The 21,336-nt window shown below is 34.9% G+C and overlaps 1 protein-coding gene and 1 non-coding gene across 2 annotated transcripts; one reads left to right on the top strand and one right to left on the bottom strand.

The window, feature by feature from the left end:
- Positions 1 to 250: 250 nt before the first annotated feature.
- Positions 251 to 20,283, bottom strand: LOC141601342 (uncharacterized). The gene is made up of 4 exons (XM_074421616.1): positions 20,185 to 20,283; positions 19,789 to 20,115; positions 11,813 to 11,995; positions 251 to 388 (listed from the first exon to the last, which is right to left on the bottom strand). The coding sequence occupies exons 1-4, from the start codon at positions 20,281 to 20,283 to the stop codon at positions 251 to 253; spliced, it is 747 nt and encodes a 248-aa protein (XP_074277717.1).
- LOC141603249 (small nucleolar RNA R71) lies at positions 12,996 to 13,103 on the top strand. Its single transcript, XR_012525139.1, has one exon. It is a non-coding gene; the product is annotated as a small nucleolar RNA R71 (small nucleolar RNA).
- Positions 20,284 to 21,336: the final 1,053 nt, after the last annotated feature.

Genomic DNA, 21,336 nt, shown 5'->3' on the forward strand with positions numbered 1-21,336 from the left:
TGACCTTCCTTCAAAAGGTCATTAGCCTGGTTAACAGCTCCTGCTGCAACCCCCCCGGTTGAACAGGGCTTGTCCTCAAGCCTGGATCCTCCTCCTCAGAATATTCATAAAATGGACTGAGATCCCCCACATTGAACATTCCATGAACCCCATAATCCCCTGGCAAGTCAATATTGTAAGTAGTTGGTCCAATTCTTTCCAAGACCTCAAATGGTCCATCTGCTCTAGGCATGAGCTTGTTCTTCATTTTTTATGGAAATCTTTCTTTCCTGAGGTGTAGCCAGACCAGATCTCCTGCCTTAAACTCTTTCTTCTTTCTAGGCCTCTTGGATTGCTTCTTGTACAGTTCATTGGACCTCTCAATTTGCTTTCTCACAGACTCCTGCAACTTCAGAAGTTGTTCATGTTGGAGTATGAGTCCTCAACAATAGTGCGATCACATTATTAAATCTCATAATAAGAATACATAATGGATGATTCAATTATATAGTCAACCGATCAACATTAATCGGTAATGATTGGCTAACTAGAGTTTGACATTACTGTCGTTTGACGGTGGTGATCAGTTGATCCCTTAAGGTCACACCTATAGGACGATTCCCAAACTGAAAAGTTAATTAATCGTATATTGTTACGGATTAATTAAATCCTTAAATTGAACAAATTTATTTTATAAGAGAGAGTTATATATCTTATTTTAATGTGTTTAAAAAAGATTCGATTTACTAATTAATTTGTTATATTAATTAAATTGATTAATGTTTATGAAACATTTGAGATAAGAATTGTTAGTTAGTTATAATTATAAAATGTTGTAGATTATATTAACTAAATTCAAAATGACCCATTTTACATATATGTAATTGTGAATTACCATTTAAATTGTTATTTGTAATTTATTTGATAATATAATGATATTTAATTTGTTAAATATGCATTAAAATTATTTGTGGCATGTTATGTGTCACATATCACACATTACAAATGACAAAATATAAGTTGTAAAATGGATGTTCATTTTATCAAGGGTGGACCGAAATTGGGTGGTTAAGGCTGATAATTGGTGTTCTTATTTATGAAAATAAACACCATAATTACCCTACTTTTAGCTAAACCTACCCTAGAATTATGGGTAAGACAAAAAGCATTTGGGTAAGATAAAAAGCAAAAGCCTTGCCTTCCCAAGCCACCAAAAACCGGTTTCCCCTCCCCATTAGAGAATATTGGTTCTCATTTTTCTTTTAGAGAGAATCTTATGCTTATGACTCTTATATTCTCTCTTCTATCTCACATAAAATTAGTTTTATGAAGTAAATTTGTTCTAAAAATCTAATAAAAATTCAAAATTACTAGTGTAGTAATAATATGAATATTAGAAATAATATTTAAGGTTACTAATCCTATTATCTAGTTTATAATAGTATTGGTGTTTGGGTAAGAGTCTTGGGTGCAACTAAGAGGAGTGTTTCTATGCTTGAGACTTGAAGATCTTGGAGGATCATCCATAATGGTAATAGCTCAAGATCTAGTTTTGGAAGGAGTCCAAAACTAGTGCCCTTAATTCGTCCACATGATGTAAGAAAATCATTTTTCTCCTTATTTTGTCATGCATGCAACTAGATCCACATAAATATAAATTATAAGTAATTTATAAAATGATTAGATGAGTCTAACATGGGTATATGAACCTAACAATTGGCATAAAGAGCTTTGGTGTTGCATGCATAATCGGTTTGGTTTTTCCGAGTTAAATATAACTTAATTAAAATTAGATAATTTGTGATTTATAAGGATAAATCACGAAATCTCTTTGCATGTTATACATTCTGGTTCTAAAATGTTTTTAGGTCATATTGATGATTTATGGATGATTATTGCTTATTTTAATTATTTTTAGTGAAATAATTATATTTTATTGAGTAAAATGAACTTTTATTTACTAAAAATAGTTAAACTTCACTACTAGCTGTAATTTTTTAGTATGACCTCATATGCATATTTTATGTATTGTATATAAAATTTCGTATTAATTTGATTAATATTGCATGATTTATGATTTTTAGGAGATAAAAATGAATGAAATGGAAGTAAAATGACTAAAAATAGTTAAACTTCAAAATAAGCCATGAAATTTTAATGGGTGTTGCTCTTTCACATACGACTTTTACTCTTTCACATACATTTTATCATAATGTTTCCAATCATTACCCTTCCTTCTACCCAAAAAAACCTTAATTTTATCCTCTCTCTTCTTCCTAAAACCTAATTACATTTCCCTCATATACTTCAATTATGGATCTTAATTCTCATATCAAACAACTACAAATTACATTAATTTGCTTTATTTTACACAAAATTACATTCTGCAACTTGATTGTCTCGTGTATTCATTTATAAAATCAAAAACGGAAGTTTCTCCCACAAACTTTGTGCGACAAATAATTGGTCAGAGTAGGAAATTACGTTGTTATCAATTTGATATCTCAATCAAATTATTATACCTTTAATACTTGATTTGTCTTTTATTTTTTTTCAATTAATGAATTGTAACATACTCCGTACATGGGAGAGTAGGAAAGGTGGGCGATGTGCCACGGGAGTGGAGTAGTTGGGGAAAATGACTTGTGTCTCTGGCCAGTTGTCGGTTGGGGAAAGCGTCGCCGACTCACCGGTGGGTTGTTAATGGTGGTCAGGTATGGAAATAGAGGTGATGGCAATGAGGTTGGCTTTATTAATTATTACTCCGTAAGCCCGTATTAACATGTAGTATGAGACTATGAGAGATGAGAGATGCGTGATGAGAGGAAGTTGAAAAATGTAAGGGCTAAAATAGTAAAATGCGTATGTGAAAGAGTAAAATGCGTATGTGAAAGAGCAATACCGATTTTAATATGATGTCACATGCATATATATAGATCGTATGTAAAATTATTGATAAATGTGATTTATTATGCATGATTTATAATTTTAATGGTTAAAATGATATAAATAGTGACTATTTTTAGCAAAAATAGCTAAAATGAATTTTATGGCATGAAATTTTTCCATAATGTTTTATATGTGATATGAATATCAGATCTAAAGTTGTATGATTAATTTTGATTGATTTGGTATGTTTATTGATTTTTATGTGATAAAATCTATAAAAGAGCAATTTATTAGTCATAAAAATAAATTCGAAATTTTTGGTTGAAATTTTGCCATTTCCAGGTTCTAGAAACTTTTTTAGAATGTTCAAATTTTTTTTTTTTTGATTTTTCATAATTTTTATGTTTAATTTGGAATTAAATGGTTAAAGTTATGTTTTATACGATTTATTAATGAAATAAATTTTAAATACTTTGTGGGCAAATTTTATTGAGTTTTGGAATCTTGATAATATTCCAGTATTTACAAAAATGTGATTTCGAATTTTTCCAAATTTTTATGATTTATTGAGAATTATTTCATAATTATTAGGATTATAAGAAGTTTAAATAAACAATAATACAAAACCAAGTTGAATTATTGTCAAATGTTTAGTGAAGACTACTTTTTGAGTCCTAGGAAGGCCAAGATAATCAACTTGGGCTTAAATTTTATTTAAGTATTGATTTGTGATTTTAATAAGTTATTATCACGCGTTTCCATAAAACTGGATTATATACGATATAAGGTTTAAATAGGGCGATTTGGCACATTAATTTGGTATGTTAGTTCATATAATAATGCTGCATATTTCATTGTTGAATGACATAGTTTTTTTATATAATTTTGAATTATGTAATTTTATCTTAGTATGGCTTTAGTTTTAATCGGTATTACCCGTAATGAAAGGGACTATCGATTTGGTTGTAATTTTAATGTGATTTCGCATCACCGTTTTATAATTTAATAGATTAAAATTGTTATTACAAATGTATAATAGGAATAGCCATGTATTTTTATTATTATTTTGTAATTCCGGAGTTTCCTAAAGATGGAGCCATTCGAAAAGGAGTTCCGGTCAAGACGGTGTTTTCCTTGGGAGGCGTGTCACATGAAGTTCAAGGGACCAATGGAGTTGGTTTCCGAATATGTAATAGATTATTTGATTTTCTATTTTAGGAAGGCCATACTAAGAAATTATTATTTGCTTTGCATTTCTTTTAATATGTGGCATGCATTGCCAAATCGCCATAACAACACATGCATATCATATCGAGTCTTCGACCGTGTCAGTTATAATTATCGATAATTCAACATTTAGCTCCTTTAAATTGATAGATAGTAAATTGACAAGACCTTTACTTTTAAAAACATTGAGACTTAGCCTTACCAAATAGTAGAAGCCCATGAATCTCAATTTAAAATAGGTACAATACGGTATTTAAATATTATACCGGGGTGCTTGCTTTGACGTTGGATAAGTGGGGTAATAAACACTACTACAAATACAGGCTATAACAACGGTCAAAAACCGTTGTTGTATAAAAAAGCGGACGTTGTTAAAGCGTCCGTTGTAAAAGGTTTTAACAACGGTTGATTTTCTTAAGGAAACTGTTGTTAAAAATATTAACAACGGTTTTAAGTATAAAAACCCGTTGTGGAAAGTGTGACTCAATTTTGGGGGGAAAGTTATAACAACGGGTTTTAATATACAGAACCGTTGTTATAACTAAAGACAACGGGTTGTTTGTAAATAACCGTTGTTGTTTGTTCTTAAAAAATAAAAAAAAATTAAATTAAATATTACTAGATGCATGCATAATTACGGCCCGTTAGAATTCCGATGCATGCATTATTACCGACATTATTCTTTGTACATATGAACGGATAATATGGAATGAGAAGGGTTAGTAATAAGATTTGAAGCAAAGATTGAGAGATATGATGATGATTATGGCACAACTTCCTAACATATATATTAATTAAAAAACAACTCAACCCACACATTGCTTAGTATAAATACATTGCATTATCTCAACTAACATTTCCATTATCTCAATATATTCATCTCCAAACCCTAACTGCTAAAACAAACTCTACTTAATCTTTCAAAACAAACTCCAAAAACTCCAACAAAATGAATGATTTCATCCTTAAGACTCTTACCATGATCGAGAACAACAAAGCTTCATCCGCCGGTTCCTCCATATTGAGGAAAGTTTCAGGAGCTACCTTGCGGATGCTCGATCCGCATCAAGCACGCCAAAGAAGATGGCTTGACGGAGCAAAGCAGCTAGATTGCGGCTATATGACGATATAGCAAAATCGCGAACGGAACCTCCAAATAGCCAAGGAGGAGAGGACGGATACGATAGAGCGGAATAAGATCCTCTATGAAAATATAAGAATTGCATTTTTATATATGTAATTTTTTTTTTTAATTTATGTATTTATAAATATATATATATATATATATATATATATATATATATATATATATATATTAATTATGTTTATCTTGCTTCTTTATCTTGCTTCTTCATTGTTTTACTAACTAATTATGCGAACAATACTTAAACAAATAACATAATGGTCGATAAAAACACATACATGCAAAAGAAATAAATAGAAAAAGAAAATAATGACGATGAAACTAACAGTGACGGCGAGATTTACCTGATAAATACAGAATGTAATAGACGATGAAATCAACAGTGACGGCGAGAAGATAAAAGCGACGATGAGAAAGAGAGAAAGAGAGAAAGAGAGAAAGAGAGTGTGTGTTTTGTGTTTGTTTGTCTGCTGTGTTTGTATTTGTGTATTAAGGGTTGTGTTTTGTGGCTGCAGCAGACTTCTGTTTGTGTGGTTTATAGTATGGAAGGTATTGACAACGGTTATCAAACAACAACCGTTGTGAAATATGTTTTAACAACGGTTGTAAAAAACACCCGTTGTTAAATAAGTTTTAACAACGGGTTTCAAAAATAACCGTTGTGATTACTTTTCACTAACTTTGCGCCAATTTTAAGCCAAATTATTAACAACGGTTGTGCATGTGTGACCCGTTGTTAAAACTGATAACAACGGTTTTTATAACCATACCCGTTGTAATTGATTTTAGTAAAATTCGCGCCATACATTCTACAACGTCTATTGTTATTTTCGTGAATAATCGTTGTTAAAGGGGCGTTGTAGTTGCCTGGATTTGTAGTAGTGAAATAGTTATTACACTTTGAAAATTTGGTTGATCTCAACGAAGGTATTTTGCGACCATAGCCGCAATAGCTTCGGGCTAAAGATGAACTTAACATAAATTCATCGACCGAGAGTTCTAATTGTAGAATCGGTTAAGAGGGTTAACCCACCAAGTTGTATTAGTAAAGGTTGTAGATGGACCGTTGTCCCACAATCGAGCTAGTATGGATTTGGATCTCGGAATCATTTATTATAATTGGGTAGAGGTCACTATATGAATGCTATACTTGTATTAATATTTACAAGTATTATAACAATGAATGTTGTATTTTCCCACTATTTCGTTATTTTTAATGTTGTTCTATTTCATTACTCCTACTCATATGCGTTATTATTCCATTGTAACACGAGTCTCCGCTAAACCACTATTGCTAACGACAAAGAATCTGTTTCTAAAAATTGAACCGTGTCATAGGTTGTGGACTAGCTCCATAGGAATAGTTCTATTCCATAGAACTCCATAGGAGTTGTCCTATGTCATATAAGATTAGCATCTTAAAATTCCTAAACATACCTTTGTATGATTTCTTGTGAAGAAATATGACTAGAGGTAATGATTAGTCAAAATATGTTTTGATAATTTTTCTATACTTTCTTGGTTCAAAAGTCTTATTGCTCAACCAAAACACTTGTCATCAAGCACTTAAGTTGTTAAGAACATGACAATGTTAAATTGGTAAATTAATTTGTTAGAAATTTTGATTGACCAAATACCACAATAGAGTTCATCCTTGTGAAGGATTAACTAGGAATTGATATGAAGATAAGTCTTCATCGAGTAGAAATTCTTGAAGTCAGTGGGAGCAATAAGAAGTAAAGTTCTTATCTTCATTTTTAAGGATAGGACTAGGATCGAAAGAGAAGGTGTTAGACACTAAAATAGAGACAAACTCGAATAAGTAAAGATCAAGGAAGTTGGTCGTGTGACTCGAACATATTCCTTCCTTAATATCTATGACATTGACATTGCATTATTATCAATTACCACATCATGACTATTTGATGCAAATTTATGAATTTCATAATATTTGGCATTATCATTTGATGACTAGCAAGAATAAATTCATAAATTTACATGAATGGAACTAGGGTAGTCGCCATTTCATCCATGGACATATAAGTGTTATAGTGTACTCATTTTAGTTTTGTATTTAGAAATGTACCTCAATAATTGTTATGATGTACAATATGTCTAAATAAGAATATAATTTGAAGTTTTGCACAAAAGGTAAAAGGTTTTACCATTATGCAATTAAAACAAGTGATAGGCTTATCGCGTACCTATGCAAAGATAATTACCCTAGACAACAAGTTAATGTAACAATAGGGGTCGAACACAAGGAAACGGGAATTACGTCGTGAATTGCTATGGGTAGATTTTTATCAAGGTCGATTACGATTTGGTTTGGTTTGGTTGTTTGATGATTAATAACAAAAATGATGTAAATTATATAATAAAAGAGAGTCTAAGGGGTTCGGGTCACACATGCAAAAGTAAACATATGATTATGATAAATTCGGTACTAATAACATTGTCAATTGCTTAGGTTTAAAGATACCCACCTTGCGGCATTAGCATCAACCATAGACCGGGTCCTAGAGAAACTCTCGTCCATGACTAGGTCGTCCTACTATACATGCTTTGTCTAATTCAATTCCGTGCCTCTCGACTTATAGAATGAATGAACAAACTTAATCATTTGAATAAGGCCTTAAACAACGATTAAACGTGACGATACAAACATGTGATAGAAGCAATATGAACAATATTATTATTAACTTATTTTATCATGTTTATATATTAAATTTATGCATGGCTCCCCTAGCCCTTAGACTAAGAGATTTAGCTACTCATTTTAAGATGTAAATTGTAAACTATATTAAGAGAAGTGAATAACATGATTATATGATCTAAATAAATTAGGTGATATAACATGTAAAGGAAATTATGCTAATGAAATGAGATTAATAATAAACTAAATAGCAATGAAAAATGTAAACTAGAAATAGAAATACCTTAATAGAAATAACTTGTATGGAAGAATCAAATAGAACCAAATGCTTGAAATGTAATAATAACCAAATGTTTAAGAACTACAAGATTCACTAATTTGTAAACTAATATGAAAACTATTGAGAGATTATATTGCTTAAGGCTATGAAGAACTAAAATGAGACGTAAAAATTGGATGCCTAAGACCTCGGAACACCTCCCCTATTTATAGGAGAGGAAGAAGAAACGTAAACAATCAAGACGACTGCGGCCCCGATCGGGGTTGCATGGCCCCGATCGGGGTCGTGTGTTTCTCAGTTAATTCCCTTAATTCTCCTCTTAATTGCAAAGGGTATCCAATGTTGGTGATTAATTGTGCGATTAATCACCCGGTTAATGCTAGCATTTGACATCTAAGGAACTTTTAGAATCCCATGCTTTCCCATTGTTTTGGACTTTGAAGTTGGGCTTGACTTTGATTGTTGGCAACATTTGCAATTCTCACTTCAATCCAACAAATCTTCATGCAAACACCCATTCAAACACTTCCATGCTAGTCCAATATTAGGTCTTGATTAGCTTAGTGAACTTGGTGTATAAAATGATAGGAAAAAGCCTCTAAATGCTTAGATTCCTACAAAACCGTAACAAACGCAACAATACGCCTAGAACACAAGATTAGCTCAAATATATACTAATTAAAGTACGACGAACAATAGAAACCGAGCTAAAATGAGGGTAAAAGTATGTAAATTATGCACTTATCAAACTCCCCCAAGCAAAACCCTTGCTTGTCCTCAAGCAAGAAACCATATCCCATCAAATGCAATATCCCAAACAAGCTAAACATAATGATTTAAAAACCTGAAACAACATGGGCAAGGGATAAAGCAAAACATGGATGAGATTTACATGACGGCGTAGCATAGAAAACTTTGAATGAACCTTTAAGCTCTTGCATGATCTTTTGACTTATGGACTCTCACGGGGCACTCAACTCCTTTTATGTGAAAGGACAATTTTGTGAATAAACACTCAACTATCCTCGACTTATAATAATGTGCCCGCAATCTAATATGGTAATCAATCAAAACTAGTAAGCCAAAACAATCAAATGCAAGCATGATAAAGAAGCCAAATGGGTAGAAAAAAGGCAATATGTAATGGGTAAGAAGGGGGAACAAATGAATTATGGATTGTGGAGCTAATGTCAAGCTAGTAACAACCAAATGTAAAGGTGCCAAATCCCAATTCTAACCCAATTTTGCAATTCAAATCATAAGAAAACTCTCTAAAATGTATGAATAATGCTTGAGAATTTCTCACATCTTTTCTTCTTCTCCTTTTTCCTTTTCATGCTTTTTCTTTTTCTTTTTTTTTTCTTCTTTCTTCTTTCTTTTCTCATGTTTTCATCATTTTTCTTTTTCACTTTTTTCTTTCATTTTTCTCGTTTTCTCATTTATTTTTCAAGAGCATTAAGACCAAGCTCACATGATATTCAAACTTTGAAACAAATCCCAATTGAGAACCCAAACAAGACCAAACAAGCTACTAGCTCAACAAGGTAGGCAAGTTATAATGTAGCTAGGGAAAATTGTTTGTGAAGGGGTCAAGAAGGCAATTATATTCAAGTGAATGGCTCCAAAATGCTATAACAAGTGAATGCATGCTTACCAAGAGATGACAAGAGAACCATACTTGTGCGTTTTGATGAAACACACATTATAAGGAGACACCTACACTCACCTAAGAGAGACCGGATATGGATGCATCGGTCAAAAAGAGGTTCTACCTTACCATTTTGTAGCTTGCCACAAGTCAAGATCAAGCCCATTCGGTTCATTCTTCATCTCCCACCTACTATGTCAAGACATTCCCATGTAGCTAATATCCCAACATGAAAGAATAAATCATTAGCAATAAGCCATTATTAGGATAAGCAAAGAGGAAAGTAGGCTACAAGCAAGCACAAAGCAAAAATTTCTCTCAAAAATTTTTAAATTTTCTACACTACATGCAAACTACGCTATATGCAAATGCAATATCTCCCCCCAAGCTAAACATCACATTGTCCTCAATGTGCCAACTATCCAAATCACCCAATCAAACTATCAAAAATGGCTCAAAGCACAAAACAAGAAGGACTAGAGGTTATGTTTAATGGGATGCAAGATCTAAACTAAAATGCAAAGCAATTAAAACTTACTCGATATGCCAATCTCCCCCAAGCTAGCATGAATTCGGGGGAATGTAGATGTTTCTTTATGATTAAGGTGAAGAATTATAGAAAAATGGAAGAGAAAGGAAGAGAAAATACCATCGGGTGTGAAAATGATCGAAAGAATTCGATCCCCTTTTTTTTCCCGTATAAAGAGAAGGCCAGAAAGTCACAGAACCACGACCCCGATCGGGGCCACCAACCCCGATCGGGGTTGACCTCCTCTTCGGCTTTTTGACTTTTTCCGCGTTTGTTTTAATTCCTTCTCGTTTCTCGAAAACCACGTCCCCGAACGGGGTTGTGGCATGGGGAAGCGTGCCATATTTTCTTCTAATTCTTCTTCCTTCATTTTCACCTAGAAAACACAAAAAGAAACATCATCAAGTCAAACATTTTATTACTAATCTACAAAAAACAATAACTTGCAGAAAATTAAAAACAAAAAGAAATAAAAGCAATAAAAAGCTTGGGTTGCCTCCCAAGAAGCGCTGGTTTAACGTCCCGCACGACGTAAGAAGCTATTTGATTCAAGTTGTGTTCTTGATCTTGCCACCAACCAAGCCCCATGTCATAGCTCTTTTAGCATTCCGCAACCATTTGAAATTGTTCAAATAAAATTTCTTTTTCCTCTTGGCACTCCTAGCATTAGTGCCCTTAGCATCGTCACCTACAAAGCAAACAACACCCATATTGTCCTCTAACGGATCCGTTAGTGAGGACCCAAGCATAGTAGAGGCATAAGAAGAGTCCATAGTGCTAAATAAATAACAAGACTCTTGTAACATTGGGCTTCTAATGGTGTTGTTTTTGCTAAAGGAAACCCGGTCATCACCCACTTCCAATGTCAACCTCCCATTTTTCACATCAATTAACGCACCCGCGGTGCATAAAAATGGCCTACCCAATATAATTGGGGTTTGTGAGTCCTCGGCCATATCAAGTATGAGGAAGTCAACGGGTATGAAAAACTTGCCAACTTTGACGGAAACATCTTCTAAGACACCTAGAGGTCGCTTTAAAGAACGGTCCGCCATTTGCAATGTAATACGTGTGCATTTTAAAGCACCCATGTTAAGTTTTTCACAAAGGGAATAAGGCATGACACTTACACTAGCACCTAGGTCACAAAGGGCCTTATCAATGGTATATTTGCCTATAGTGCAAGGAATAGAATAGCTACCGGGGTCCTTAAGTTTCGGGGGAGACTTGTTTTGTAAGAGTGCACTACACTCTTCGGTGAAAGCAATGGTCTCAACCTCATTGAAGGATCGCTTCTTTGAGAGGATTTCCTTCATAAACTTTGCGTAAGAAGGGACTTGGGTAATCAATTCCATAAATGGGATGGTGACTTGTAAATTCTTACAAACTTCCAAAAATTTAGCAAACTTACCTTCCTCCTTGTGCTTTGCTAGACGATGAGGAAATGGTACTTGAACAACTTCCTTGGGAGGAGCATCCTCCATATCTTTCACTATCTCTTTCTCATTATCCTTAGGAGCATCCACTTCCTTTGAAACGGCATCACTCTCCTTAGCATTAGGAGAGATTTCTTCAACAATCACCTCATCACTTTCCTTTGGCATAGGAGACCCAACATCTTTGGCATCAAGCTTGCTCTTCCTCTTTAGCATCAACAATCGATGAGGAAATGGCACACGATCTTTAACAATAGGCTCTTCACTAGCCTTATTTTTGTCATCTCCCCCAAGCTTGGCTTTTTTAACAACCACCTCTTCATCCAAAGTTATGGATGGCCCATCATAGCTTGAACCACTTCTGAAGGAAATAGAATTAACAGTTTCATGTGGTTGCTCACCTTGGGGAGGTAGTTGACCGTTCTTCCTTTGAGAGCTAGAAGCGGCTAGTTGAGCCACTTGTTGTTCCAACATCTTGACCGCGACACTATGAGCTTGATCAATCTTTTGAATTTGGGCCAACAATTCCCTTTGCTTTTGGATTATCATGCCCTCGAGCTTACCAACTCCTTGATTGTTTTGTTGGGTATTTTGTGGTGGATTTTGTTGGTAATTGTTTTGTGGAGGCCTTTGTTGATTTTGATAACCCGGTGGAGGGATATACTTTTGTTGTTGAGGGACATAGGCATTTTGTTGCGGTGGAGGTTGAGGGTTAAGCACATTGTTGCTTGTGTAAGACAAGTTCGGATGGAATTTTGAATTCGGGTTATAAGTGTTGGAAAATGTACCCGGTGGATATGAACATTGTCTAAAAGCTTGAAAAGCATTTACCTCTTCCATAGGAGCTCGGCAATGTGCGGCATAATGACCCGCACCTCCACATCCATCACAGACGATGATTTGGCTCGTTGAAGACACAACATTGAGTTGTTGAGTGAAATCTTTAGCATCTCTCTCTGCCAATTGTTGTTGGAGCAAAGCAATTTGAGCTAGCAAAACGGAGTTGTTAGAGGATTCTTCCTTACCTTTGGATGGCACAACTCGGGAATTGACATATTAGGCATCATGGATCGCCATAGATTCGATCGTGGAATGAGCAAGATCGGTGTCAATTTGATCAAACCGCCCATTGTTGGCGGAATCAAGAATCCTTCGGGACTCGGCACAACATCCATTGTAGAATGTTATTGCTAGAAACCAATCATCTAGCCCATGATGTGGGCATTGCCTTTGAAGCTCTTTGTACCTCTCCCAAGCCTCATATAAGCTCTCAAGAGCTTCTTGACGGAATCCGGTGATTTGGCTCCTCAAGGTTTGAGTTTTCTCCGGTGGAAAAAACTTTTGATAAAAAGCAAGAGCCAATGTCTCCCAATTGGTGATTCCCAAGGTGGTGCGGTGAAAGCTATTGATCCAAAGCATGGCCTTGTCCTTCAAAGAGAATGGGAAAAGTATTTCCCTTATTTGGGCTTGGGTGACGCCCGTTTGACGGATCATGGAGCAATAGTAACAAAAGTTTTGCACAGGCAAATTGGGATCCTCCAAAGGACTCCCCCCAAATTGATTCCTCTACACGAGGCTAATGAAAGCCGGCTTGATCTCGAATTCCGGTGCGGTGATTTGAATGGTGGTGATTCCGGCCGGAAGCATGGCCGCGGTGGGCTTTGATTGATCGGAAAGTTTCACCATATTTTTGGTAGTAGATGGTGGTGGTGGTGGAGGTGATGAACAAGAAACCTCCGCCTCTTCAAGAACCTCTAGATCGTCTAAGTAAGACTTTCTAGCACTTTCAACTTGTATAGGAGAAGTGGCTTCTTTCACTTCCTTCCAAAATCCTCGTCTTCTCCTAAAGGTTTTCTCGGGCTCGGAATCCGGTGAAAGCAATTCTCCACTACGAGAGGACCTGGGCATAAGACAACAATTTCTAGGAAAATTATAAGTAACGGTCTCAAGGAACAAGTGTTCCTTAAGACAAAGGAAAAGAAGATAAATATCGACAATTCAAAAAGCAATAAAACCGTTTCCCCGGCAACGGCGCCAAAATTTGATAGGCTTATCGCGTACCTATGCAAAGATAATTACCCTAGACAACAAGTTAATGTAGCAATAGGGGTCGAACACAAGGAAACGGGAATTACGTCGTGAATTGCTATGGGTAGATTTTTATCAAGGTCGATTACGATTTGGTTTGGTTTGGTTGTTTGATGATTAATAACAAAAATGATGTAAATTATATAATAAAAGAGAGTCTAAGGGGTTCGGGTCACACATGCAAAAGTAAACATATGATTATGATAAATTCGGTACTAATAACATTGTCAATTGCTTAGGTTTAAAGATACCCACCTTGCGGCATTAGCATCAACCATAGACCGGGTCCTAGAGAAACTCTCGTCCATGACTAGGTCGTCCTACTATACATGCTTTGTCTAATTCAATTCCGTGCCTCTTGGCTTATAGAATGAATGAACAAACTTAATCATTTGAATAAGGCCTTAAACAACGATTAAACGTGACGATACAAACATGTGATAGAAGCAATATGAACAATATTATTATTAACTTATTTTATCTTGTTTATATATTAAATTTATGCATGGCTCCCCTAGCCCTTAGACTAAGAGATTTAGCTACTCATTTTATGATGTAAATTGTAAACTATATTAAGAGAAGTGAATAACATGATTGTATGATCTAAATAAATTAGGTGATATAACATGTAAAGGAAATTATGCTAATGAAATGAGATTAATAATAAACTAAATAGCAATGAAAAATGTAAACTAGAAATAGAAATACCTTAATAGAAATAACTTGTATGGAAGAATCAAATAGAACCAAATGCTTGAAATGTAATAATAACCAAATGTTTAAGAACTACAAGATTAACTAATTTGTAAACTAATATGAAAACTATTGAGAGATTATATTGCTTAAGGCAATGAAGAACTAAAATGAGACGTAAAAATTGGATGCCTAAGACCTCGGAACACCTCTCCTATTTATAGGAGAGGAAGAAGAAACGTAAACAATCAAGACGACTGCGGCCCCGATCGGGGCTGCTTGGCCCCGATCGGGGTCGTGTGTTTCTCGGTTAATTCCCTTAATTCTCCTCTTAATTGCAAAGGGTATCCAATGTTGGTGATTAATTGTGCGATTAATCATCCGGTTAATGCTAGCATTTGGCATCTTAGGAACTTTTAGAATCCCATGCTTTCCCATTGTTTTGGACTTTGAAGTTGGGCTTGACTTTGATTGTTGGCAACATTTGCAATTCTCACTTCAATCCAACAAATCTTCATGCAAACACCCATTCAAACACTTCCATGCTTGTCTAATATTAGGTCTTGATTAGCTTAGTGAACTTGGTGTATAAAATGATAGGAAAAAGCCTCTAAATGCTTATATTTCTACAAAACCGTAACAAACGCAACAATACGCCTAGAACACAAGATTAGCTCAAATATATACTAATTAAAGTACGACGAACAATAGAAACCGAGCTAAAATGAGGGGTAAAAGTATGTAAATTATGCACTTATCAAACTACCCTAAGCTAAACCCTTGTTTGTCCTCAAGCAAGAAACCATATCCCATCAAATGCAATATCCCAAACAAGCTAAACATAATGATTTAAAAACCCGAAACAACATGGGCAAGGGATAAAGCAAAACATGGATGAGATTTACATGACGGCGTAGCATAGAAAACTTTGAATGAACCTTTAAGCTCTTTCATGATCTTTTGACTTATGGACTCTCACGGGGCACTCAACTCCTTTTATGTGAAAGGACAATTTTGTGAATAAACACTCAACTATCCTCGATTTATAATAATGTGCCCGCAATCTAATATGGTAATCAATCAAAACTAGTAAGCCAAAACAATCAAATGCAAGCATGATAAAGAAGCCAAATGGGTAGAAAAAAGGCAATATGTAATGGGTAAGAAGGGGGAACAAATGAATTATGGATTGTGGAGCTAATGTCAAGCTAGTAACAACCAAATGTAAAGGTGCCAAATCCCAATTCTAACCCAATTTTGCAATTCAAGTCATAAGAAAACTCTCCAAAATGTATGAATAATGCTTGAGAATTTCTCACATCTTTTCTTCTTCTCTATTTTCCTTTTCATGCTTTTTCTTTTTTTTCCTTCTTTCTTCTTTCTTTTCTTATTTTTTCATCATTTTTCTTTTTCACTTTTTTCTTTCATTTTTCGCGTTTTATCATTTATTTTTCAAGAGCATTAAGACCAAGCTCACTTTCATTACCATGAAGTAATGACTTTATTTTACACCAAATACAGAGTGATATGGTATCACAAGTTCACTTTCATTACGATATGATTGAATCTTTACAATATAGTTGTAGGTAATTTCTGTTATAAAAGTTGTTTGGCATTTAAATTTCCACTAAAACATAATATAGTTAAAGCAATCAAGTACAATTCATATGAGATATGGTTAGGCATGGTACCTAAATTTTAGCTTGTTTTGATATTAAACATGTGCTCATTTTTCCTACAAGATAACGAGAACGAAGGGTTTGTGGCTCGTGATGCTGTCTGTTAAGAAATGAGGATTATTTCTTAAAGACAGAGTGAGAGAAAATGTTCAAGAGCCACAAACTCAGGATAAGACGTAAGAAGATGTTTAAGAGCCCCAAACTGAGGATAAGACGTAGCAAGATGTTCCTTCTTGGTCAAAATCAGTAATTATTTCTTCGAAATCTAAAGTGGACAGGAGTCATGTTATTTTTGAAAGTAACAAACCTGCAACTTATTAAGACGCTTTATCTAGTTTCAACTCCGCAAAAGTCCAAAATAAGCATAAACATGAAAGTGTTTATTTAGCTTGGTTGTTTGGTGGCAAAGGATTTTGCACGCAACAACAACACTTCATTGAATTTGGATATAATTTGATATAGTTGGATTTTAAATCATCTTGCATGAGTTTTGAAAATCGCAACTATCCTAAGGTAGGATGAAAACTTAAGAAGAGGTCTTAAGTAGAAGTCAAGGAGTTGAATTGTATGTTTTGATCATGTGATAAAATTTTCTCGATTTGTCGAGTAGTTTATACATGGAGTTTAGTGGGAGTAAGGTGATGTTACTAGTCTTATGTGTAAGGGACATATTAATCATTTTGAATGATGGAAGACTTAGGAGAAGAATAATACATCTTTACGATATCCAGACATATAAAGATAGTTCTAAGAGGATATTAGCGTTGAATAAATATTCTTATGTTAATAAGAATCTTGACAACTTCAAAAGTATTGAACATATAGAAATTGAATCCACATGCTTCCGCTGCAGGGTTAATTTATTACGCTAAGATGCATCTCCATTCTTAAACTTCGTATACTTGGAGTATGACGAGAAGTTACAAATTGAATCTTTGAGAGAAGTCTCTATATAGCCCTATAGTTCATTAGTAGTACTCAAGAAGTACTAAAGATATGAAGCTAAGTATTTAGAATTGAGATGTTTTATGTGCAAGGAGTTACACAAAAACCATATTCTAAACACATAAGGATGGTTAGAGAACCATCTTGGCTATATTATTTAAGGAGCATATCTGCTAGAAACATCCTAGGCAGTTAAACAATGAGATATACACAACGGAAATTAAGTACACTTGCAATAATGAGATATTCAAGAAGGAAGGGATGATATTAGGATTAGGTTTTATGAATTGGAGGAACTATGGTAGTTCATTCCAATAACCGAAGGTCCTATCCCTTCACACTGTGAGAACAGTGGGAGTTATTCAAAGGCAAGAGAGCCTATGTCCAGATTGGATCTAGACACATACTCAAAAAATTCTTGTAATACAAGATTATTCACAAGAATGGGAAATAGTATATAATAAGGTTAGGAAAAGTGCAAAGTATTGCTAAAACTTGTTAACCAAGGCTTTTTCATAGGCTAAGCATGATAAGTCATGTCATTTCAATTGAGTTGAGATGTATAGTTATACAGTATTAATAATGAATTATATATTATGTAGTAATTAATATTGTATCAATTTTACATATGTGATAATGCATTCATCGTTTGAGTTTTATACAAAACTCTTTTCTTTAACACTTTGTTTTTCCAAATAGGTTGTCGAGACAATATTGAACCCTATTTATGTGAACTAGATTAACATAGTATTGGCCCCTAGTTGCTTATATGAGGTGACGTCTCGAAGTGACTAGAGTGTGATGCGATTGACGGCAAGTTCAAGTGCCATAGAGTCATAAGGGATGACTAGTCGATCGCATAGGCAGATTGTATGGGACAGTCGGGTAGTGACCGCTTATAGAGTTCTGGTAATTTTTATAAAGCCTTGTCGTGGCGAGAGCTACTATATTATTCCTATGAGTCGATTCTTTGACTAGAGACTGTTCGCCCAAGGTGGCACAGTTTCTGAGTGACTTTAATTTATGCTCTACGACTTTCGTAACTGAGGTCAAATGGGCATATTTTGGGTCATGATGAACTGTGGCTATTCGAAAGGAATAGTGCGAGAGGAATTGTCCATCCCCTTGTCAGGGTTATCTAAAATCTCAGGGCCACTCGAGGGGTAGTGAACTGAAAATGCGTGGCCATGCTCGGAAGGTATCTACGGTAGATAATTCCGGTCAAACAGTTACTCTCCAGATCGAAGAAACCACTCAAGATATGATCAAATGCAAGTACGACCTGCAAGACACCTTGCATTGAGTGGGAGATTGTAATAGGGCAAGAGAATTGGTGACGCACACTTGTCTCGGACAAGTGGGAGATTGTTGGAGTATGTGTCCTCAACAATAGTACGATCACATTATTAAATCTCATAATAAGAATATATAAGGGATGATTCAATTATATAGTCAACTGATCAACATTAATCGGTAATGATTGGCTAACTAGAGTTTGACATTACTGTCGTTTGACGGTGGTGATCAGTTGATCCCTTAAGGTCACACATATAGGACCATTCCCAAACTGAAAAGTTAATTAATCGTATATTGATACGGATTAATTAAATCCTTAAATTGAACAAATTTATTTTATAAGAGAGAGTTATATATCTTATTGTAATGTGATTAAATAAGATTCGATTTAATAATTAATTTGTTATATTACTAAAATTGATTAATGTTTATGAAACATTTGAGATAAGAATTGTTAGTTAGTTATAATTACAAAATATTGTCGATTATATTAACTAAATTCAAAATGACCCATTTAAACTGTTATTTGTATTTTATTTGATAATATAATGATATTTAATTTGTTAAATATGCATTAAAATTATTTGTGGCATGTTATGTGTCACATGTCACACATTACAAATGACAAAATATAAGTTGTAAAATGGATGTCCATTTTATCAAGGGTGGACCGAAATTGAGTGGTTAAGGGTGATAATGGGTGTTCTTATTTTTGCAAATAAACACCATAATTACCCTACATTTAGCTAAACCTACCCTAGAATTATGGGTAAGACAAAAAACATTTGGGTAAGATAAATAGCAAAAACGTTGCCTTCCCAAGCCACCAAAAACCGGTTTCCCCTCCCCATTAGAGAATATTGGTTCTCATTTTTCTTTTAGAGAGAATCTTATGCTTATCTCTCTTCCATCTCACATAAAATTAGTTTTATGAAGGAAATTTGTTCTAAAAATCTAATAAAAATTCAAGATTACTAGTGTAGTAATAATATGAATATTAGAAATAATATTTAAGGTTACTAATCCTATTATCTAGTTTATAATAGTATTGGTGTTTGGGTAAGAGTCTTGGGTGCAACTAAGAGGAGTGTCTCTATGCTTGAGACTTGAAGATCTTGGAGGATCATCCATAATGGTAATAGCTCAAGATCTAGTTTTGGAAGGAGTCCAAAACTAGTGCTCTTAATTCGTCCACATGATGTAAGAAAATCATTTTTCTCCTTATTTTGTTATGCATGCAACTAGATCCACATAAATATAAATTATAAGTAATTTATAAAATGATTAGATGAGTCTAACATGGGTATATGAACCTAACAGTTCAGCTGTCTTCTTAGCATCTGAATTCAGTTCTTCCCTTGGGACAGAAGACAAGTCCAAGGGCATAAGTGGATTAACCCTATTAACTACCTCATAAGGACTGTGACCAGTGGCAGTAGAGGTTGCTCTGTTGAATGCAAATTCAGCTGCAGCTATCTTTGGATCGTAATCCTTTAAAGTCTTGCTGACTAGAAACCTTAGTATCCTCCCCAAAGTTTTGTTGGTGACCTCAGTTTGGCCATCTGTTTGTGGATGGTGGGAGGTACTGAACAATAGCTTTGTCTTTAGAAGCTTCCATAGGGTTTTCTAGAAGTAGCTCATGAACTTGGTGTCCCTGTCTGAGACAATTGTCTTAGGAACCCCTTGAAGACTCACAACTTCCCTGAGATATAGTTCAGCAACACTGGCAGCATCCTCAATTTTCTTGCAGGCTATAAAGTGAGCTATCTTACTCAACCTATCCACAACTACCATGATTAAGTCCTTGCCTCTCTGATCTGTGTTCTAAGCAGGGCCACAATGAAATCAAGCCTCACATCTTCCCAAGTCTTATCAGGGACAGGCAGTGGAGTGTATGGTCCTGCTTGGAAGGAGCTCTTGGCTTTCTGGCATGTTGAGCACCTCTAAGGACTGCCCGAACATCACCTACCATTATTGGCCATTAGAATTGATCCTGTAAAATCTCTAGAGTCTTCTGGACCCCAAAATGTCCCCCGCCTAGTCCTCCCGAATGGACTTCCCTCATCAGCAAATCCCTGTAGGATCCACTTGGTACATACAACTTGTTACCATGAAACATAAAACCTTCCTGCAGTAGATATCTCTTTCCCTGAGTTGGTTCTTCCTCTGTGTGAGTGATCCATTCCTCAGAGAAATCAGGATCCTCCTTATATATCTCCTTCATGAACTCAAACCCAAGGACCTTGTTACTCATGACAGTTAACAAAGAGAGCCTTCTAGATAGGGTATCAGCTTCTACATTTTGTTTTCCCTCCTTGTATTTGCTTGAAAAGGTGAATACTTGCAGGAACTCCACCCATTTAGCATGCATATGGCTTAGCTTGTGTTGGCCATTGATGTATTTCAGGGCCTCATGATCTTAATGCAACAAAAATGGCTTAGGTTTTAGGTAGTGACTCCAGTGTGTAAGGGCTCTTATGATTGCATAGAACTCCTTATGTAACACCCGCAGATTTTATCTTCATGGGTAACCGTTTAAAATCGCTAATTTAATAATACTCGATTTAATTGGTATATTATTTATTTGGATTTTTGTTTTCAAAATTGTGTTTCAGTTTCATAAAAAAATAATTAGGTTTTATTTTCACCCGGAATCCCTTAAAAGTCGTAGTGTGAGTATTTTTAGTGCAAAATCGAGTCACAAACCAAGTGCCTTTGTTATTGGGCCAAAACAAACCTATGGACCATCTTTAAGACAACAAAACCTCGTTCTTTTAGGGTTCCTCTTCTAATTTTTCAGCAACTTTTCTTCATCTTCTTCATTAGGGAAGATGAGATTTCCACCAT

Source organism: Silene latifolia, chromosome 9 (genome assembly GCF_048544455.1).
Source record: "Silene latifolia isolate original U9 population chromosome 9, ASM4854445v1, whole genome shotgun sequence".
Taxonomy (NCBI): Eukaryota; Viridiplantae; Streptophyta; class Magnoliopsida; order Caryophyllales; family Caryophyllaceae; genus Silene; species Silene latifolia.